The sequence below is a fragment of the Ictidomys tridecemlineatus genome, chromosome 3 (assembly GCF_052094955.1).
Source record: "Ictidomys tridecemlineatus isolate mIctTri1 chromosome 3, mIctTri1.hap1, whole genome shotgun sequence".
Classification (NCBI taxonomy): Eukaryota; Metazoa; Chordata; class Mammalia; order Rodentia; family Sciuridae; genus Ictidomys; species Ictidomys tridecemlineatus.
Genome location: NC_135479.1, coordinates 102,474,659 through 102,497,822, shown reverse-complemented (window position 1 = coordinate 102,497,822; position 23,164 = coordinate 102,474,659). Strand labels below are relative to the sequence as shown.

Here is a 23,164-nt window from a genome sequence, read left to right as displayed (position 1 = left end):
AGCCTAAAAGGTTTCTGCTGATAAAGTCATCTGATAATTCTCATAGGAGCTGTTAGGAATGTGCTGTTGCTTTTTGCTGCTTTGAAGATTCTCTGTCATTTTTTAACAGTTAATTATGATGTGTCTTGCCATAGATCTCTAGATTTTTTTTTCCCCCTGTTTTGGAGCTCTCTGTAAGTATTGCATTTGGATGTCCATATCTCTCCTTCAGTGTGGGAACTTTTCAGTTATTATTTATTCAAATAGGTTCTCTGCACCCTACTTTACTTTTTCTCCTTCTGTGTGTCCCAATTGATATGCTTTTCTGTTTGATGGTGTCCCATAAATCCCTCATATCCTCTTACCTCTCCTCTGTTCTTTGTGCCCCTCTGCCTCAGTGATTCTGACTGTTTGTCCAGGTGCACTGACACACTCTCCTGGTCACGTCTTCTGTCAATCCCTCCATTAATTTTTCAATTCAGTTATTACATTCTTTAGTTCTAGAATTTGTTTGATCCTTCTTCATAGTTCTGGGTCTTGTTGATTTTCCTTTTTGTTAATGCATCCTTTTCTAATTTTAGTTTTTTGTGTTCTTTTAATTCACTGTGTGTCCTTACAACTGTAATTTTGGATTCTTTATCTGGAAAGTCATATGTCTCTGTTTCATTAGGATCGGTTTCTGCACATTTTTGTTCCTTTAATGTATCATGGCTATTTCTTTGTGAGTCTTGTTTTTTCATCATTGGGATTTGGTCATTTGAAGAATCAGCCATCTCACCCAGACTTTGTGACCTAGTTTTATGTAAGGAGGACTTTCTCCAGTCAGCCCTGCTAAAGAGTCTGGAAACCTCTCAAACCTCTGATAGGTATGCATCTTCCTTGGGGTGATACATGTAACCTGTTTGAAGGGGTTTGTCAGTTTCTACTTGGGCACTATAAATTGTGGTAACTTCACCTAATGTTCACCTGTGGTACTAAACACTGGTATGGAGCAGGTTCTTCTCCTGTTACCTGGTATCCAGTTCCTGATTTTTTGTTTTCCCAACCTTAGGTGGAACAGATAGCTTACAGGGGAGGGGGGTGTTGGCAGGAGTTGGGTTTTCTCTTTCTCCAGATCAAAACCTCAGTAGATTATGATATGGTAAATTATTTTCAAAATAATATACCCACACCAGAGTCTAGATGCACTGTTCTACCTAGATGGTAGAGATGCAGGAGTGGATATAAATCAAGAAGTAACTGCCATATTTCAAGTGTTGTATAAAATTTACCAAAAGACACCATGACCAAGTTTCTGTGAATACTGAATTGATAGCTTAGAAAACATCTTCCTCTAGTGTACCTTCTGTGAATTCTTAATAGTACTCTACATATTGAAGATATTTTTCTTTCCATAGGATCATTTGTAATTTCTAAAAAACATTTATACCTAGTATGGCACATAGCAGGAACTCAAATATTTGCTGAATTGCTCCAAATTAGACTCAGTCACAATTCATTTAAATTCAGTTACATTAATCCTAAAATATTACTAAGCCTCACTAGCACTTTGAGAGAATCACAGACTTTCCGATATGCTCACTGATGGTACATAATTTTTAATTTGCATACATGATTCAACTGTATACAGCCCCGATCCCACAGGCCTGTGACTGTCCCACTGCAGGCTGATCAGGAGAATCTAGAACAGTCACTGAATGGGTGGATTTCCTTAGACATGGCAGTCTAGACACATTATGAACACTGCTGTGTTTGTGAAAAAGATACTGCTGTTTCATAACATGAAAAGGATAAATAAAAATGATTTCCACATTTGAATTTAAAGTTTTTTCAGTTATTTATTTGCCAAAAACTTTCAAGTTGATTGGTTTCTTACCTCTCCCCACTTGGGGCTACACTGGGAGGATGAAAGTCTGAGAGGCTCGGCACGTGCAAGGACAGCGATAGTCCTGAACTGGTACTCCTCTCCTCCATCCTGTTTAAAACCTTCACTTTCAGGAAGGTCCCTGACTCAAGAGTTTTGAGCCTAGGCGACACCCTGCAGTCCTACAGTGTAGATGCTACACCGCCCCAGGGAGTCAGCATCATTCTCAGTGTCAACTTTTCATTCTCCCATTTGTGGTACCAGTTATTTGGGGGAGATGGCAATACAGTGCCTTGGGAAAGTGGCACTGGATTTCTATGGACTTGCCTGGTGGTGCCCTTTGAGGCAGCAGGACGTAGGTCTAAACAGGATGACTGAGGTGGCACCACAGCCAACTGAAAGGCCCCTGTCTCTGGAACCAGCCAAGTGACTGGATAGGTGCCCCCACTTCTTCAGCAAGGAAGTGGCAGCAAGGGACAGGACTGTCGAGACCAAGGGAGAATGACAAGTCACTGTCCAGTGCAGTGCGTAGGCCTTGCTTAGACACTGGCTGGAACAAACCCTTAAGACATTATTGAGACACTGGGGAGATTTTAGTTTGCTTTGGACACTAGATGTTAGGAAATTATCATTCATTTAGTTAGGTGTGGTAATAGCATGGTGATTATGCTTTTTAAAGTCTTTATGTTTCAGAGATACATTGGCTTTTAATTTCTTCAGGGAAACAAAGTGGAGGAAGGCAGATTTATTGAGAACAAGGGGATATTGAAATTAAGCCTGGTGATGGCACATGAGATGGTTTTATAGTAGATTATATTTTTGTGTATGTTTGAAATGTTCTCTAATTTAAAAAAGAGAGGAGGGGGAGAGAGAAGGAGAGGGGGAAAGGACGAGGGGAGAGACACTAAAGAGAGCAAATACTGCTCCCAACCTAGCCAGCTCCAAAACTCCACTGCAGCCACAAGTCGTTTTCTTTCCTGTGACCAGTCCCTAGATCCCCTCCAACATCACCACACTGTGTCACAGATGTGTCTATGGGGGCAGGGAGAGAGGCATGTGAGCAATCCCTGTGGACCCCACAGCACAGAGTTAGCAGCTGACTTTCACAAGGCAAGCTGTTCTTGGAGGGTGGTGGAGTGGAATGGGCACAGGATTCAGAACCACAGGACCTTGTTCTACTACTGATTAGATGTGGCTTTGTACAAAGTATCTAATCTGCCTCTGATAATCCCTGCCTTAAGCATCTCTCTTAGGTCTGAGAAGAAAGCCCTGCAAATAGCTTTTTAAATGCAATTTATTGTATACCAAAACGAAGGCCTGTACCTTGGGAGCCACAGGATCTTTGAAATCTCACAGGCCAGGGTGCATTTTCAGGATGTCTTGTCTTTTATAGAAAAGGACATCTGAGGTTGTTGTGTAGGTCCCCACATGTTCTGGCCACTGGAATTGACTCTTCTGACTGCTGACCTTGCTTTGCCTTCTGCCTTAGTTCCCCACAGGCTGCCTCAGCTGGCTGCTTTGTCTGCTTTACATTTTATATAAAGACGTCTTCCCAGATGGCATCATCACCAGTCACTTTCATAGGCTGGCCATCCTGTAACTCCTGTTAGTGACCACATGGTCAGCGTTGGTTAGATGTCCTGTGCCGGCCACACTGAAAGAAACAATGGAGTATGTATAAAGTCAGGCTACAGCTTCTGCTTTCCAGAGAGGAAGAAGGTAAAGGGGAATGAGGTGGGCATCGTTACCCAAGGTCGTGTACCTCTGTACTGTGGTGCTACTGGTGCAACTCTGCGTTGCATACAGTCAAAAGACATGAAAGCTGTGCTCCATGTGTCTGTATCAGAATGTACTCTGTTGTCATGGAGAACTCATCAGAACAAATTACGAAATTCAAAAATAAATAAAAAAGGTAGGTTGTGGCCCAGAGATTATCAGTCTTTTTCTGCTTCAGTGGAATTATTTCCTTGTGCAGCTCAACCCAAACTTCCTGCTTGGAGGCCATCTCCCACCTGGGTCTGGGGCGGAGCATCCTGACTATCCTGATCATCCCTCTGCCAGGCTTGATCCTAACTGCTTAGGCTAACAGCACACTTTTGAGGCTCACTGTGTGGCAGGCACTCATAAAATACTGGCCAACTCTTTAATATTTAGAATTAACTGACCAGCTTTGGTTAAAAATAGCAGGCCAGTTTGCTTGTATATTTAACTTCTCTACTTTCTTTCCTGCTCCTTTTTTCATGTTGCATCTTACTAATGTCAATAAAACAACTTAGGAACGACCACCACTTCTGTTATGCCCCTTACTCTCCCTGTGCCTGTGGACAGGGCTGGTCGATTGTTCTCTCAGAGGACGACAGTCCAATCTCCTCTCTCCACCCTCTTTAGGATGCCTTCATATACTGGCCGCTCCTTGGCTTCAAAGCGTCCAGTTGGCATCTGCTGCCTGCAGTTCCATCGTCAACACGGAATTAGGGGTGAAATGTGAGGCCAAACTCAGCCTATCAGGCAGGGTCTATGTGGAATTTATCCACTTCATAAAAAAAGTTTGGCTTTCTTTACCTACATCTGTATGGTCAGCTCCTCTGCTATGGATTACTGGTTGGAAGTCAGAATCAGGATTTTCTGGGAATAGTCTGTGTAGTAATTGTGTTCCTTCAATATATTTTTACCAAATATTTTAATGTGTGCCAGATACTGTTCTGGGTGCTACGGAAACAGCAGTAAATAAAACAGGAAAATGCCAGCCTTTGTAGAGCGTATTGGGGGCAGGCAGACAAATAACAACAAAGTCACATAGTAGTGAGTGTTACCAAAAAAAAAAAAAAGATGAGTGGTTGGTGAGAGGGGCCTGTCTTGGGTAGGACATGAGGCACTCTGAACAGAGATCTGAGGATTTAAGGGAACAGTCTCTGGGCCTGGGGACAGGGAGCATGGCAGGACATTGCAGCAGAGAAGGCACCTATAGAGGCCTTGTGGCAGTGTGTGGCGGCTGTGTGCTTGACATGTCAGGGAGTAGCTTGTGGGCATGTGACAGGGATCTGGCCTGGAGGAGAGTGGGAAGATGTGAGGGCAGAGGTGCATGGGGCCAGAGGATGCCCATGGTGAAGACTATGCTGCATGGCCTGGCCATCAGATTGCTGTGGGAAGGGTCCCCCCCACTAGGGGTCCACAGACAAGCCGGGAAAGTAGATGCCCAGGGTTCCAGTGAGCAGCTTGCTTTTTCGTCAGCTGTCCCTCTGGAACAGATGGACTAACGTCAGCCCACTCCATTCAGAGCATGAGGGTACAATGAGAAAAGATGGCACCCTTCCTCAGAGAGCAAAGAATCGAAAACCAGAGTTCAGACCAACCAGCACTAGCTGGTGTCTGTGCTTTGTGGAACTGTTTCAAGGGAAGAATGTTCTCAGTTTACTCTTAATAAAGCAAGTCAGGAACAGGAGTGATTCTCCATTTCTCTAAAGAAATGCCTTTCAAGATGGCTACATAGGAATGACTTCATGAGAATCCAGGTTGGACAAGGAGGACCACCACTGTGGATCCCTAGAGACAAGTGTGTTCCTGAGTTTCTTGAAGATAAACTGATTGTCACTTCAGGTTCCAAGAGGGCCATCCGAGGTCCACTCTGTAATGGACTGAAGGGGGTTGGGAGACCTATAGCCTACTCTGACCTTCACCATCTGCCTGAGGCTGTACTGCTGAGCAGAACCAGGCCTTGCCACAGGTCAGCCCTTCTCTAGTCCAAGAAGTTAGTGGGATTTGTACCAGTGGGTTAACTGGGATTCACGTGGACTTGTGGGCATTGCACTTAATCAAATTCAACACTTTTCCATTGTGAGTCTTGTAAGTGCCACAACACGCCTGCTACACAGTGCAAAAGTCAACAGCCTACTCAGCGTTCGAGATCTTGGTTCTTAGTGACACAGTAGGAAAGTACTTCTGTGACCATTTTGTAGGTACAGATGAGACTTGAGGTCAAAGTATTTGTGATTGGGGTACACTGTCAGGTAAAGGTACATTGCAGGGCTGCAATTCAGATTCCTGATTCCAAACACTAGACTTGTAAATACAGCCTTACCCATTTTCTGCCTTCAGCAACAACCATTTCAAAGTAAAATAAACTGCCTCCTGGCTTTCATCCTTCTAGTTTCCTCTTTTCTTACCCTTCCCCCATTCCCACCCCTGCTTATCCTCCTCCTCCTCAACTCACTATGTCAAAAGGAAATAACATGTTTTAGATAAACTAATTTCCTGAAAGTTCAAGTCTTCTAGCAGTATCTAAGAGTCATTTTACTTTAACATTCATATTTCTGCTTTTATTACCTGTCAGACTTTCTGTTAGCTTTCTGTTACTATAACAAAATGCCTCAGATAATCAATTTAAAAAGATGAAAGGTTTATTTTGGCTCACAGCTTCAGAGGTTATAGTCCATGGTCAGTTGGTCACATTGTTTGGGCTTTGAAACATGGCAGCACATCATAGTGTGACGGACTAAACTGCTCACCTTGTGGTGGCCAAGAACCAGAAAAAGAGAGAGAGACAGAGAGAGAGAGACAGACAGACAGACAGACACTGACTGGTATCCTGTAATGGCCCTTGAGTGTATGCCCCCTAAGCACTTCAGACCTCCCAGCAGACCCTACCCACTTCTTAAAAGTTTCACCACCTCCAGATGGTGCCACTCTGAGGACAAGGCTTAAACATTGGGAACATTCAAGGTCCAAACACTGAACACCCTTTGATCACATTTTTATTAGGATCTTAGTATTTTCTTATCAGTTTGTATATACTGTTTTAAAAGAAAAATTTTTTTGCTACATAGACATTTGTACTGAATATTAGGCCAATCTAGTCAAGCAGGCAGAACCATCTAGAAGCAATTGTCTTTATGCAAAAATAATGCAGGTCCCTTGCCCCAGGTGTATCTGAAGCTGAGCAGAGTGCTTATTTAACCTCCTTTATGTGAAGCAAAAGCAAAGAAATACTGCATCCTAGCACACTAATATGTCAGGGCACATACAAGTCTGCGTGTCTTGAGGTGTGCTCTAGAAGTATGCCAACCCTTTCTCAGTGACCTGAGGAACAGCAGTGGAACAAGAAGAGTGAACCCTCAGTCCTTGCACACACCGTGCTTCTGGTACATTTTCTGCCTTTCTCAAATCTCATGCACTTTGTCTCTTCAGGGTGGTGACAGATCTTTGAATTTATTTGATCCTTTATTCAGAAACACTTTGGCTATAGCTGTATTTTTTCCATGAAACCAAGTTAGAACCAATTAAAATAATAAAAAGTGATTATTTTTTAAAACTACTTTAGTTGTAGATGAACACAATACTTTTATTTATTTATGTGGTGCTGAGGATCGAACCCAGTGCCTCACACATGCTAGGCAAGTTTGCTCTCTGCCCTGAGCCATAGCCTCAGTTCCTGGAATGACTGTTTAAAATACAGTGAAAGCTGTTTTTAAAAAAGACTACTCAAAATAAAATTTGACCAAAGCTCATCTATAAGTAGACCTGGATTTCAGTCATATGGATTTATTTAGGGCCTGCAAGGCTGTCGTTCTTATTCCTGTTCCCCAATTAGTAAGATGACTGTCCGACGGTTTCCCAACAGGCATTCTGGCCTCTCCGCGGGCAGTCTCATCTCTGTGGAGACATGGCATTACTGCTGTATGAGGTGCATCTGTATGAGGTGCATCTATGTGGGGCTTCACATCAGAACATGAAGAACACTGACTACAGTGCTGCCATGTACGGAGCTCAGAGAGGGCAGCAGCCTGTGCTATGCAAATAAAGTGACCCTTTAAAGTAAAATGTGAATGTCATAGAAATTCAATCATCACATTTTTATGATACAAAGATTGCACTTGGAAAATATGTAACTGTAAACACGACACTTGAAAATTTCTTTTCAACAGAAAGTTTGAGGTACCTATATTTTTGTTTTATGATGTTTTGGGTTGTTATGATGCTTGTCATGTAAAATGAAAGAGCTGTGATTGTTACACATACTCCAGTGCACGCTGATGGTCTGGAGCACACACAGGTGCCAGAAACAAAACACTCCCCTTCACTTGCAGTGCTCTTATTGTTGCATCTAATTGAAAACATGAAGAAAACACCTCTGTGGATTTATCACTCCAGGAAGATGTGGTACCATGCCATAGAGCCTCAAAAAACTCTTCCAGGCTTAGAATAAATTTTAGGACATCTATGATATTTGTATTATAATTAAATCCTATGCTCCCCCCACTTAAAAAAAAAAAAGAAAGAAGGAATAAAAGACACTCTTCCAATGATCATCTGCTTCATTGTCTTAAAACATTTCTATTTTAGGTATATTTTAGAAATATTTGCCAGTGAACTAAAAAGATTTTGACATTTATACCTTCCTTAGGTGTAAGCTATGATCTCATCCTCAGCAACTTCAGAACTAGCAACTTTCAACTGTTTCCCTGGTCATTCAGTCTGTAAGACTCGGTGCCCGTTGGGGACATGGTCATCTCAGCCGCCTGTCCTAGTGATCTTATTGTGCAGCTCGTACAGAAATGTCTGTGCTGATTGACACTCAGACTGTCTGTGCACTGCCTTACTGTGTCTAGCACGTGTGACATAACACAGGCTTTTAGATGTTTTGTTATGAAACAGCTTCTTTATAAATCTCTTCATTACTCATTTTTGTTCTCAAAAAAGCTCTTTAATTGAAACTGTGGTTGCCCTATCTCACTGCCTGCACTGCCCCACCTGTGCCCCCAGGGCTGGTGGCTGCACTGCTACCTAGCACCTGGAGCCCTGCTCCCCGAAGTCCCTCTCCTGAATGTGAGGCATACTCTCTGGAAGCTGTTCCCCTCCCCCAGCCCCTGTGAAGCTGTGGATCCCTGAAATACAAATGATAAAATATAGATTTCATACCTGACATTTTAAGTTAATTAGATATTTTTCTTGATAGTTTACATATTGAAATTTTTCAAGACAACAATATAGAAAGATTTTTACTTCAGAGGTTGGCAAAAGTCAACATAGCATTTTATAGTAGAAGGTGTAAAAGTGGGACAGTGCTTTATTTTTATGATTTTTTTAACTTCTTTATTCTAATTAAGAAACACAATTTTTTGTAACTACATCTAACTACCTTTATATTCTAAACTTAAAAGTAAGTATTTGTTCTTTTGTTTTATTTTTGTTTTTTCCTGAGCTTGAAAACAATCAGGAATAATTCTCAAAAAAAAATTTGGCTTTAAAAATATTTTATCCTGTTGTATTTTGTTCAGATTACTTGGGAAGTAGTACAGAGGAGAAGGGACTATAAAACCCATTTATTTTTATTTGCTAGAAAAAGCTGCTGTTTTCCACTGGCAGATGCATGAACAAGTAGCAAGGCCCTTTCTCAATGACAATAATTTTTGCTTTGAAGCTCATAAATCCAATGACACACCATCCATGGCCATACTATTGATAATAAGTGTTAAACTGTCTCTCTCATGAAACCTCAGCTATTCAGTCCTGAATATTCAGTCTCTCTTATCGTTTAATTTGGGGAAACAACCTCTTGCTAGATTCAATGCCTGGTCTCCTTTGTTGTAAAATTAAACAGTTAAGTTCTGCATCAGTTTATCTGCACTGTGACTAGATCATTTCAGACTTGCTGAGTTTTGAGTCCTCTTTAGAAATGGTGATTCCTCTTTCTGCATCTGATTTTAAGTGCAAATGTTTTTGTCACAGTCCGTGCCTGAAGAGAAAGACTGGTGGGAGCAAGGTGGGAGGGACAGCTCTGTGGTGACAGGAGGGGCTGTTTGTAGAATGACACAACAGCAGAAAACGACCTGGGGAGACAGGGAGGGGGCTCTTAGAGTAAGCCAAACAGAAGGGGACAGACTCCTGATGTACTTTGCAGGTCCCAGGACTCCATAACAGACTATGCATGCTTCTGGGAGACAGGCCTCAAGGGCATGCCAGCCGATACTCCACCCCCACCCCCACTGCCACCCCTGGCTGCTAGGTCTTTGTGTGCCCCCTGCTCTAATGCTCCCAGGCTTTTGCTGCACCCGAGGAGCCAAAGTTTGAGCTTGAAATGTAGAGGAAAAGCCAGAGAGAAACAGATTGGAGGGGAAATCAAAGTTCTGTGTCCACCAAATGTTATAATGTGATATCCCAGATTGATGACACTCTAGAAGTACCTTCAGGAAAATTTTTAGGAACTTTAGTCAAATAACAGTGATGCCAGAGACATTCCAGATAGAAACATTTCCTTATTGCTTCATATAAGGAGACACAGATCTTCCCGACTTGTATGTCCTGCATCCAGTGGTGAATCAGCAACATTTTCTTAGCCTGGAGGGGATGATATCAGGGTCTGTCAGCTCAGTACTATGACATTTGGATGGGGTGATCCTGGGTGGTTTGTTTGTTTTGTGCCTGGGCAGTGGGGAGAGTGCTCAGTACCCTATAGGATGTTTAGCAGCATCCCTAGTCCACGAGATGACAGCTGTGGAAACCACAAACCTCACAACAGCCCAAAGAGCCTTGGGGACAAGATCATTCCCAGTTGGGCCACAGGCTTGTGCTAAGCAACAGAACTCTCTCAGTGAGGCCAGGGGTGGCAGGATGGCACTCAGCCGTGCACTCGTCAAGTTCTTTATCTTGTACTCCCAGGACAGGTAGGAAATTCTAAATGTCTGCTGCCTGTTTCTGATAGAACAGACAAGCGTTCTGAATTCATGTCTGACTTAAATGTCAACAAAGCCATGTAGCCATCACTTGATGCTGGACCGCAGCCTCTTGTGAACCCACTAACTAGACTCTGAATCGTGTGACCCTTCTCCGTTTCCAGGACTTTTAAATGGAACAAAAATTGGATTTTGTCATCATTCTTGGGTTTTATTGATACATGCCTGTTTCCATTCTTTTTAGTTCTCTCATCATCTCTGATTTAATCACAAGTGGCTAAGGGCGAGGGGTGGGAGGAGTGACCAGCTTAGTGTCCATTAGGCGCTTGACCCAGCTTTTAGTGCAACTAGAAGTCTTTCACACACCCGGTTCAGGAGCTACCGAATGTCTAATTTATGTAATCTCCGCAGTACAACAAAGGTTCCCACCCCACTGCCACCGGCTCATTGCTAGCTGATCCCTGGGGACGGGAGCAGAGTGCTGCGTCTCTCTCCAGCTGCACTGCTACCCTGAGACATAATGTGATGGCATTTTTGCTTTGCCTCTGACAAAACTGAAACAAAGATAAGTGTCTTTCAGTAGGTCATGTGTAACTAATAAGTAACAGGACTGGGATGGGAGGACCAGGATGGGAGCACCAGCCACCGCGCCCCTAGCTGCGGCCACCAGTGGATTTTCTACAGTGCACTAGGCTACATTCAGGTCCTTGGTCACAAACCACACCTTTTGGTCTTCACCTGTCATCTTCAAAGCACCTGCTTTGGCCAGAAACATAGACCATGAGTGTAACTCCATCACTTGGAGCGGTTCAGAGGACTGATAGCAAAGTTCAGTGACTACAGCACGTATCCCACAGTTACAGATGATAGACTCATTCCAAAAACCCAGGTTTGTCATCTTTAGGCTGTTAGGGGCCTCAGGGAGCTCCTCCTCTGGGATCTGGGGCATGTCCACTTCCTCGCCCTTCCCAGCTCCTGAGGCCACCCACGTTTCCTGGCTGTGACTCTCCCCACAGCCACCTGCAAAGTCAGTGCCACTGCCTCTCACTGACCACTCACAGTGTCTAGGCTGATGCTCAACCTTTCCCTCTGACGTGAGCCTCCTGGGATTCCCTACCTCAGCCTCTTAAGACCTTTTCACAAGGTGAAGAGCACTTTAGTCATGACTTCTTACCGCATTCCAGTCTGAGTCAGCGAAACGCCTACACCCACCACAGGGACCCTTGGGGGCCCTGAGAGTGGGTGGTGAAGACAGGCGCCCTCACCAGCTCTAGTGAGGTTCAGAGGCACTCTAGTGCTTGCCAGCGATGTATTTGATAGGTGATGCAATAGTAACTGACCTCAGGATTCTAGACAGGAATTAATGATGTCCATTAAAGCTTTCCACTTAGGACTACTCCCGGAGGCATTTTAAATGACTAGAGGACATGGAAGAACCAATCACCCCCTTTTATGAATCTTATTCATCCAGGCTGTCCAGATTCTCTCAGGTTGTTTCCCTGTGTAGACAGGCAGAGAATTGGACCATGTCTTGTTCCCGATGATGTTTGTAAGTTTTTATGTACACTTAACAGAGAACCTTGAATTAAAATCAGTCACTGAGTTGTCTAAATCTGTATTAACTGGAAAAGCCAAGTTAAAAACTGCCACTTTCTATAAACATTTATAATTTGAACTTTAAAAAGAGCTATGAATTAATAAACTTCTGAATGTAAAGGTGATAAATTCAACAGTATGACAATTAAATAGCAATGATATTGGTAATAAAGCTCACTTGTTGAACAACTGCATGCTGACCCTTTGCTCATTCCATCCTCACAGCCCTGAAAGACAGCTCAGGTCTATTTACAGCTTAAGACAGGACGTCCAGGGCTGAGTGTGTGCCAGACACCACAGAACTGGTGAACGCTGGGGGTCTGAAGTTTGTATCTCTTACTCACTAAAGTGAATACATTTTAATGTTTTCTTTTGAATTTGGGGGAAAAAAATGACCCAGAGCTAGGTGTGTATGTAGCTCAATGGTAAGATTCTTGCCTAGCATGCATGAGACCCTGAGTTTAGTACCTGCACTGCAAAAAAAATAAATAAATAAATGACCCCAGAGACTTTGAGAAATTTAAGCAATGAAATTTTGTTCTTCAACATACAATATTTCAAAATGGAATTTGAATAGTTATCTAAATTTCTAATATGACTTTTATTAAGATGTTTCTGTGAAGATAATTAAGGTAAACAAATGTGACATCATTTTCAATTGCATATTTCAGGTACAAGGTTAACTACTTATATTAAAACTTCAGATCCTTGAAGTATTGAATAGCTAAGTAGCTCCTTCAAGTTTTGACAAAACAAAACAAAAACCCAAGCAAAAGCCGTCCAAGATAGATCAATCAGGGGGCACATAACTAAGGAACACTAAACATTGGAAAAGTCTGATGAGCTAAGAGTTCTCTACATATTTTAATTGATGCTATTTATGTTCCAGGAGATGAGTATGACGTCTGTGCCATTTGTTTGGATGACTATGAAGATGGAGACAAGCTCAGAGTCCTTCCCTGTTCCCATGGTAGGGGTAATTATTGCTTTAACTTGCACACAAAGGGGTTTTATAGCTGGGTTCAATGTTGCAGGGCGGGGACGCAGTTGTTAATGCACCCCAAGGCAGGTTCTGCACTAGTTATCGTCCAACTGAAGGTATTCTCTTTTTCTTGTCCCTAGACGAGAGCACAGATCACAACATTGAATACACCTGACTGGGGAAGGAGTGGTTTTCCCAGCCACAGCATGCTAACTGAAAACATGCATTTTGTTTCAACAGCTTACCACTGCAAATGTGTAGACCCTTGGCTCACTAAAACCAAAAAAACCTGTCCCGTTTGCAAGCAGAAAGTCGTTCCTTCTCAAGGTGACTCAGACTCTGACACAGACAGCAGTCAAGAGGAAAACGAGGTGTCAGAGCACACCCCCTTGCTGAGACCTTTGGCTTCTGTCAGTGCTCAGTCATTTGGGGCTTTGTCAGAATCCCACTCTCATCAGAACATGACAGAGTCTTCAGACTATGAGGACGAGGACAACGAAGATACTGACAGCAGTGACGCAGAGAACGAGATCAACGAGCACAGTGTTGTGGTCCAGCTGCAAGCCAATGGGGACCGGGATTACAACATAGCCAACACCGTCTGACTTTTAGAGGTGACTGGTTGATTATTTCCCTTGAAATGTTTACTTAGGTATGTAATTTGATTTTTTGCTCCCTTTAGAGGTTTCTGTAGAATTAACTTATTTTCTAGCGTTCTAGTTTAATCAGATTACTGAAACAGGCTTTTGATCGGTACTTATCTGCAGGAGTATGCTTCCTTTCACTAATAACAGACTGGTGCTGTCACTCAGGCATCAAATGAGCTCTTTGGGGATGAAATTTAGCCAAAACATTTTTTAAAAATCTCAATATAGCTTGCAATTAAGACATAGATCACAGTATGCAAATGTTTTGTGCTTTACACATGAAGTCAGTCCTGCAGCCATCTAGCTCAAGCTAAGCCAACTCTCACCTCCACAAACAGTTAAAAGTAGGTTGAGTTGGAATGTGTATTTTGGTGTTCCCTCAGATCACCATCATTAGTGAGATGCAACAAAGTAACTTAGTATTTTTCCTTCTGTCACCACAAATTCTGAAGCTGTTTTGGAAAGTCTATAACTAGTGCAGATTTTAAGTTTTTTTTTTTTTTAAGGGTTTAATACTATAGTGTTATGTACAAATTTGAATCAACAGTGAAGGTAATGTCTCTGGACTTTATTTACTGGATTTCAGTATCCTTAAGGTTTTTGTGTTGTGATCAAAGCAAAAGAAAACGCTGCATAAAAATACCAAATTTCAGCAACTATTAACTCAGATCATATACCTCTTAATAAAGAGCATCTTATGCTAACTAGCCCTGCGAAACTATGTACAGAGAGATTGTTCAAGTATTGAATTCGAAAATAAGTGCTTATGTTTAACAGAACTAATGTATTGAAACAATGTATTATGAAAAAGTAAATTATATTATATATCACTGTAACTATATGTAGAAAATATAGACTTCTGTATAATCAAGACGCTAAGAATTTTTATACGGCCTTGTATGAGAGGTATTTGAATGTTAATAAACATGTTTTCCACTTTAAGAATAAGTAGATGTTTGTTCTGCTGTGCTACTACTTACCACAAATAAGGCTACTTATTTACATGCCCAGTACTGTAAAACTAAAGGGATAATGACTGAGATCCAATCAACACACATCACTTAGAACGTTGTATAGTGTGATGCTCCCAGCATTTAGGTTAATCCATGAAAACACTAAAACCACAGCCAAAAATCATTCCAAAAATTAAGTGTATATTATGGTAATGATATGTGCATCTTTGCAATAGACATACCTACCAACATGGGAAACTACATAAAATCATGTTGTAGAATAATAAATACGATATAAATAACAAGCCTTTTATTAAAAATTATGCATTTTTAAGCAAATTTAACACTAGGGAGAAATTTCACTTTCTGAATTATTTTTATTTAAAGAAATTTTCATAATCCGCAAAAACCATAACCTCCAAGTGTTCACTTTCAAAAGTAAAAGGTTGAATTCAGTATGTACTGTCTGGATATTACCTTATCCTGAGAAGGAGGACATCTACAGATTTACCAGGGTGGTTAAGCAGAGGTTGGAATGTGGCGTAACTGTATGACCCTGGTCTTTTTAAACCTGTTCTATAGTGTGTAACTCTGTATTAGATATGGTATTCTTTTATTAGTTATTAACCCAAAATTCAGATGAAGGACATGGTTCAAGTTTTTCTGGATCAAAAATTACTTTTTTTGAAATTTCAAATTAACTTTAGTTATTAAAAAAAAAATGTGTGCAGTGTCTTAACAGCATTGGCTAGGACTGTTACTTGTTCTTTTAATATCTATTTGAAATCTTCTATAATTTCAGTGTATGGATTAAGTTTTTTGAATAGGAGAGCAAATAAAATTTATTTTTTTTTCTGATTATAAAAGTAATGCTATTGAAAACATTGGAATCAAAATAGTCACCTGGAAACTGAGTCCAGGCAGAAACGTGTGTGCATCTACCACCTTCATAAGTATAAATACTATGTCAGCAGATGCTATACATTATGCCCCCTGACCCCCAGCATCCACTGGTGACCATGTTCTTGTGTCATTCCTCAATGACCATTCTGTCCTGGGGACACAAAATTCTGTGTCCAACCCATACCTCTGGTGCTGCCAAGTGGGCTTGTCCTAAGTAATGCCGTGTGATGAGACATCTGATACACTAAGGTGTACAGCTCCATTTCCTCATGCTGAACTCAAAGAGCTAAGTGTGAAGCAAAGTCTGCATGTATATATTTCCAGAAGTGTTCTTCTTTTGAAATTGCAGGCCATGTAATCACCACACCTAGTCACAATTTTTCATCTGCCCAACCATCTTTTGTCCTTAACAGAATCTTAACAGAACAATAAGCTGATACCAGGTTTTTTTATCATTTCACAACTACTAGGGTGTGTTTAATTACCAAACTAGTCAAGTCCTGACACCCCATATGTACAGATTTAGAACTAAAGCCTGACAACTTATCAGAGAAAAAGCTTTCCTATGTACAGTATTTTATTTTAAGTAAGGAAGAGATTATCCCACTCCCAATATACTTTTCTCTCTCAAGGACAGCATGCAGATCTGACTTTGATATCTAGTGACTACTTCCTGGATGCATGGAATCTCCCAGGGTAGATCCCTAGAAGCCAGAACTGACCCTGTAATAAGCTCCCCAGTTTCACTTAGATCCTCTAACTTTTGAACATCTACCACTGTAAGTTTCTGCTTGACATTACATGGTAGTAATGATTTATCTAAAAACTCCAAAATTTACATCTTCATTAAACTTTAGTACATATTAGGGAATTTACAATCTCCAGGCTTAGACTGTTTTGCTATGGTCGACAGACATTTTGCTCCAAAGCTAGAGAATGCAAAAGCATCCCAATTCTCTTAAATGCTGTCAAAGCAACATCTTCTGTTCATAGGATGGAGTCCCAGCTGGCAGATTTTCCATCCTGCCAGCACATGTCATGTGAAGTCACATGACATTTCAACAGAGTCCACAATGTTGCAACCCTTTTCAGTACTGAAGCCTCTTACTGCTTATTAGATTTCACATCTGGAGACCAATAGAGGAAAATGTTTTCCAGCAGATAAGTCAGTTTTCCTCACACAGCATGAGGACATCAGCCCAAAATGACTAAATCCATTTTTTAATAGATCAAAGCTTATTAAAACGAAATGCCTAGGTACTTAATTTAATGTTTGCAGCAGACTCTGGCTTATTCTCTATATTCCCATCATGTTGAAAATCAACTGTAACAGTAAGCCAACAGTTTACATAAATAACAGGAGTCTAGAGTATTTGGTTGGAATAAATTTATTTCATCTGTCTGTAAACAAGGTGTTTAATAGTTATGGCATTTTTTTAAATGCATATTAAATCAGATGAGTTAGACTGTATCCCAGATGTAACAAAGTGCAGGGAAAGAAATGGACAAATCAGCAACAAGATTTGTTTTAAATCTGTACATTATCCACAAGGCCCAAACAATAGAAGCAAATACTAGAATGTCCCTAAAGTAGTGCCATTCGAAAGAAACCCTTAATAGGTCAGTTAAAATCCATCTCACAATAGCAACAGTTCATTTTAACAATAGTATGGCACAGAATACATATGAAAAAATTCATCACAAGACAGCCAAGTCCACAATAATGCAACTTCATATAAAAACTCAAGCTGCAAATAAAAATTGGTCCTATGAAGAACAAACTGGACACACTCCAGATGGTTATGTTGGGAGACCTAATGTCCATAATGGCAGCCTTTTACAGTTTTACTAAAACAAGTAGAGCTGGTGTGCAAAGAAAAAGACAGGAACAACAATGTGAGCTATTGCGGTGATGGAATGTCCCTGGGGGTGCGTCAGTGTGGTTACTGTGAGGTCGTGGGAGGAGTGCCTTTTGCTCTTGTTTTGCAGTTGCACTCTGCACATGTCCTGCAGACACTGTGAAGAGATCTGTCTACTCAAGTGCAACCACAATACTAAAAGCAAACTACTGCAGCTCTCAACAGCTCGTCAACAAAGGGGATATTAATTGGTTAAATAAACCAGGCACTGCATAAAAGAGGATGGAAGCAAACCAAATCCCTTATGTGCAAAGGGAGGGCAAGAGAAAAGAGGAGTGAAGGAGAGATGCATGCACTTTCTCCTCCCAACCATGCGCTACAAAAGGAAGACTAAGTGAGCCAAGTAAAGCTCAAAGTGCTGAAAAGACATCGATCAAATTAGAGATTGTACAACCGGCACCTTGCTTAATATTAACTTATTTTAGTAATCAATATCCCATTAATTGCTAAGACAAAGTGATGCCCAACTTGGCATGCCCCTCCCCCCAATTTCAAGGTATCATGCAAATCATTATTGTGCTGCAATTATGTTGCCAGTAGGGGTTGGTTACATACAGTGGTTAACTGACAAATGATCATTGGGCAAACAGGAACCATGACATTAGAAAGTAGGTAAAGAAAACTAGCTACCATCTATCTAGTCTGGTAGCAGATGACCACAATTGGGGTGATGCAGACAGCTGCTAGGTAGATGGGGAGAGGCTGCTTACATATCAGACCTCCTCAGGTAGAAAGCGAGCTCATAGGCTTTCTTGTTAAGTGTGCCTCCGTGGACACCTTCCTTTCCCATGACTATAACCAAGGCTGGAGTACACAGGGAAACAAAACAAAAGTGAACAGCATTACTTAAAGAGGGGCGGGCAGAAAGAAAGACACCTTTCCCCACCAACAGAGGGATACACAGGAGACACAGGTTCATACCCCATCACCCTGCATTGCTAATAAAATTTCCAGAATTAAGACTTAAGCTTACCGCTAGGAAAGTTTAAGAGCAATTTCCCCTAATACTTAACAGTCTGCCTAGCAGCTAGAACCCAGAGTCTCTCAAGTATTTTGCCATTGAGTATGCCTTCTTATTCAATCCGCCTCCATGGACCCCTTCTTTTCCCATTACAAAGACCAAGACTGAAAGAGAAAGAAGAAAAGTGTTTCAAAAGAAGTGTTAATCAAGAAAGTCACATAAGTTTTAGCAGACAGATCCCTGATTAATAAGATGACATTAAGTTAGTTTTCCATGAGCTGTCAAGCACTGAGGGCAAGTAGGTCTCCAGATGGGGACTTTCCAATCAGTGATACACCAAGAACAGACATGGTAACTAGTACTGCAATACGGAACCCCATCTGCAGCAGCCTGATTCTACAGTTATCTTTACACTGGTTAAGGAAAAAAAGTGACCATTTATCTTTCACTTCAGGACAAAAATTCTGGTTGATATGACAAACATGTATGCCCCAAAAATATAAACTTAAAAAACTTTGGTATTTATTCACAAATTCTCCCCGTATTTAAGGTTTCCTAAGTAGAAACTACTAAGTCATACAAGTGACACTGTAAATATGAATAGACATATCACTTCCAGAGGAAAATGAAAAACAAATTTTAAACAGCTTTTTAGTTTCATTCAGAAGAGGCCAAATTAACAGAAGTTAAGTTTTATGCATACTGATATCCTCACTCTGCTAGTCTTGTTTTTAAATGAGTCTAAATCCTGAAATAGACTATTTCTAACTAATACCAGGTTCTTTTATGATGCCATAGTGTGCAGGTATATGTCACAATTCACATTCATTGCCACTAGATGTCAGTGTGGTTCTGTGGTATGAAAATCTCGGGTTTCCTATCACGTGGTTGATTGACAGCTAATGTTGAGAGATGTCTACTATTTCAAAGTCGTCTCATTTCCCTATAAATAAATACTCTAACATCAACTCACACCAAAATAAGAGAAGCCTTTAGGGCAATCACAGGCAGCTGGCAGGACCAGGGCATTACACTACAGTGCAGTGCCAGTCTCTTCGCACGGAAGAGTTGCTCTGACCTGTGACATGCTGACATGCTAAGTCTGCCAACTGAGGCTGTGGGAGTCCTGTTTATTTAAATATTTCTACAAGTTAATATCTAAATGTCCTTGCAAATCAATTATATGGCATAATAAACCTCAATTTTGAAAAAGAAGGATTTTTTTTTTAAGTGCAGTTATCTGGAGATATCAGAATTTTGGGGCAAGTATAAACTAATCGTAGTTTCCTACTCTTTAGTAAATCTCAGACACACTTTAGTCTCTGGATATATTTTAATAAAAAGGACAACTCATTCCAAAAAACTCATCTAATTATTTCTCACTTCCTAAGCAATGTTCCTTAAAAAAAAATAAAAAAAAAAAGAACCAATATCAATCATGCTGCTTTATGATGAGCAAGCGAAAAAAGGACAAATGACTCAGAGGTAAAGCCTCACAGGGACGAAAATAAGCCAAACAATGGAAACTGCTCAACAACTGCAGGCAGCACAGGACCATCATCTGATTTGTCCAGCGGCTGGAGAAAACTCTTCATTTTGAGTTTATGAAGAGCTAATACTAAACTACCTTTCAGAAGGAAGTGAGGATGATAGTGGCTCCGCTGCAGGGGCCACTGCTATGACATGGGCAGACCTACAGCAGTGATTCCCTTCAGTGCTGGGCAGTTCAAGAAACCACCTTAACAGCCATTATGGACTAACTATCATTCAAAATGCTAAAGAAACTGCTTATGAAGTTGTAATAAGGCATGCAATCTTTAACCACAAAAACACCTTGCTTACCTCTACCAGCTCTGCCGACAGCGACGTTGTATGTTGGCTCGCCACCTTGACTCTTTGTCCGGATGTCCATTGTGCAGTCACCATCGACATATAGACTATCTCTGATCACTGAACACTTCTTTGCACCAAGAGTCAAACCGTTGGTAAAGAAGCCTTCCCGGTCTTTTCCTACAATCATATCTATTTCTACTGGCTGTCCCCCCAAAAGAGAAAAAGAAAAGGAGAAACATTAAGTTGTAGGGAATTCCTGTCAGGGCTTGATCTAACAGGAAAGACTGCTAGTTTATACTGCCACTACAAATCAGCCACACTTCACTAAGTAAAAATCAAGACAATGCCTCACAGGATTACATGTTATATATCAGTTGGCTCTCTTTTGCAGTTCAGTGTGGTCTGCTAATAAAAACTAATCTACGCGAAGAATTTAAATAATGGGTAGTTGACACGAAACAAACTGCAATCTTAAAGAGTTATTTATAAACTGTATCAAGTCAGGTGGTGCTTTAAGGTACTTATGTAATAATGGTAAAAATTCAGTTTCAAACTGTTTGAACAACAGCTTCTCTCTCACATTCGATCAGTTACTCGGGTAATGTTGCATCAAATTTAAAGTTCCTTGGAAAATCTCCGGAAATAAACCCTGAGCTTAGCAGATCTGTTCACTTCCCTGCATGGAACAGCTTGAAATACCCCTGATGGTAAGAACTTCCATCTCTAGACCTCAGTGCATTCTCAAATTCATATTTCCCTCCTATTTTTCTAGCCACTACTCCTTTTTCTCTCCAACTTCCGTTCCCCTCCCATCTCAGCAATCAGTTTTCCTTCTGGGCAAACGCAAAGAGGATTCTGTCCAGAACACCGCATTAGGCAATGGCAGAAGAAAAGAAAAGATGGAGGGAGACTGGGAGAGAAACTGAGGTAGCCACCAGACTCAGAAAGCAGAAACGTGCACTCCAACGTTCCAGGTTCGGGGAGGCGTCGCCCCCTAGAACTGCAGAGTCATAGCAGGCCCAGCCATTCCCCAGCAGCTCCGCAACCCGCGCCAGGCAGCGGGAACTCGCACACAAAGACCAGCGGGCTGCAGGCAAAGTTGGCCACCAGAGGCCGATTCCCGCGAGGATCCTGGTCCAGTGCGGGCCCAGGAGACTCCCAAAGTGCCAGTACCGAGAACTGAGTGCTGCAGCCAGCTCTTAAGCCACATTTAGCAAAAGAATAATTAGTACCCCCAATAAGGGACCTGGGTTCTGGCCCTAGATGGCAAGTGTGGGGCTGAGAAATCAAGGGCACGTCCCGTGCCGGACTCGATGCTGAGCCTTCGGCGGAAACGGCAGACAATGAGCGGTGCGGGAGGCTGGGCAGGCATCCCGAACCCGCGGCACCAGTCGGAACCTGCCGGTCCAGGGAGACAGGCGGGCAGCGGCGGGGCTGTGCGTCAGCCCTGCCGCACCGCTGGGGAGGGAGGCCCGCGGGCGACCAGCCCCCGCCCCGTCCCCTCCGGCCACCGAAACCCCCGGCCGCTGCCACCAGGGCTCAGTTGCGTAACCGGGATAACGGTGCAGCGACGGTCTGCTCGGGAGGAGAGTCGATGGCAGTTCGCCATCTTGGAGAATTAAAGGGAACCCGGGGCCAGAGCCGAGTCGAGATTCACGGACCCACCTACGTGGTCGGCGGCATTTGTTGCCAGCCGCCGAGGCCTGGGCACCGGGAGCCTACGCCAAGTCGCCTGGAGAACCGGGGCCCGGGCGCCAAGCGAGGGGCAGCCCGCGGGGACCCCTGCCCAGGCCCGCGCGCCCCGGCTGGCCCCCGCCCCCGCTGCGCCCGCGAAGGCGAGGCTACCTCGAGGCCGCCGGGTCCTGGGCACCGGCCGGGGATACCGCTCCCGCCCCCGCCCGCGCCCCCTCCCCCACCCATCCCGGCGCCGGCAGCGCGGGGGGCGCGGGGCGTCCCCGGCCTCGGCCTCCTCGGCCGAGCCTTGCACGGGGCGCGCCGCACACCTGCCGGCCCGGCCCCGCGCGCCCGCGGCCAGCTCGGCCAGAGCGCGCCGGCCCGCCGCGGGGCTCACCGTGATGCTCTGGAAGACGCCCCCGGCCGTGGCCGCCCAGACGTATTTGGCGTCGCAGTAGCCGACAATGGCGGCCTCCTGGCAGCAGCCATCGCACATCAGGTTGTCCACGTAGCTCTGCCACCCGGCCATCTTCAGCCCTTCGCACTGCAGCGGGGACGGCGGCAGCAGGCGCAGCGGCGGCGGCGGCGGCGACGCGGGAGGCGGGGCGGGGGCGGGGAGGAGGCGGCTCTGCGCAGGACCGCCCGCCCCCTCCCGGGCGGCGGGGACGCGGGCGCGGCGGCGAGGGGCGGCCCGCGGCGCGCCCGGCCACCCCCCCGGCCCGGCTGCGCGACCGGCGGCGATGCTGCGTGGCGCTGGCGGCGGCGCTGGCTCCCCGGGTCCCCGGCTCCGGCTTCGGCCGCGGCGGCGCGCGTGCGTGCGATCCTTCCGCGGCGCGACCCCGGGCGCGGGCGGCGGGGCCGGAGGGGGAGCGGGCGCGGAGGGCGAGGGCCGGGGGCGCGGAGGGATATCGCGGGCCGCGGAGCCCCACGTGCGGCGGGGGCGGCGGGGCTCCGGGGCTTCTACGGCGTCGCACCCCGGGGACGCGGCGAGTCCCCGCCGGCTTGGGCGCGCGGTGGCTCTGATGCGGAGCCCCGAGCCTTGGCGTCGGGTGGCGGCGTTGCCCTGGTGACGGGATGCGGTGGGCGGGGGGGCGGCGCTCGCTCGCTCTTTGTGGTGGGAGCGGCTGGTGGCTGGTCGTCCGCGCGCACCCGAGGAGCCGCACTTTCCCTGGACCCTTTGCCCC

At 43.9% G+C, this 23,164-nt stretch overlaps 2 protein-coding genes across 6 annotated transcripts in view; one reads left to right on the top strand and one right to left on the bottom strand.

Annotated features, from left to right (window-relative positions):
* The window catches only part of Rnf13 (ring finger protein 13), a 107,342-nt gene extending 92,657 nt beyond the window's left edge, over window positions 1-14,685 (top strand). For all 3 annotated transcript variants that reach the window (XM_078043563.1, XM_078043564.1, XM_040270010.2), the window contains 2 exons: window positions 12,998-13,078; window positions 13,331-14,685. In XM_078043563.1, coding sequence (XP_077899689.1) covers window positions 12,998-13,078; window positions 13,331-13,695 — 446 coding nt within the window. In that variant the 3' untranslated portion in view covers window positions 13,696-14,685. The remainder of the gene's footprint in view (window positions 1-12,997; window positions 13,079-13,330) is intronic.
* Pfn2 (profilin 2) lies at window positions 3,120-22,590 on the bottom strand. 3 transcript variants are annotated; one of them, XM_078043567.1, is made up of 3 exons: window positions 22,378-22,589; window positions 20,316-20,508; window positions 3,120-3,497 (listed from the first exon to the last, which is right to left on the bottom strand). In XM_078043567.1, exons 1-3 carry the CDS (start codon window positions 22,507-22,509, stop codon window positions 3,475-3,477), a joined length of 348 nt encoding a protein of 115 aa, XP_077899693.1. In that variant the 5' UTR covers window positions 22,510-22,589; the 3' UTR covers window positions 3,120-3,474. The 3 variants fall into 3 exon arrangements, with proteins under 3 accessions (XP_077899693.1, XP_077899692.1, XP_077899691.1); XM_078043566.1 differs by lacking the exon at window positions 3,120-3,497 and adding an exon at window positions 16,966-18,316 and having other exon boundaries at window positions 22,378-22,590; XM_078043565.1 differs by lacking the exon at window positions 3,120-3,497 and adding an exon at window positions 16,966-18,637 and having other exon boundaries at window positions 22,378-22,582.
* Between the last annotated feature and the right edge of the window lie 574 nt (window positions 22,591-23,164).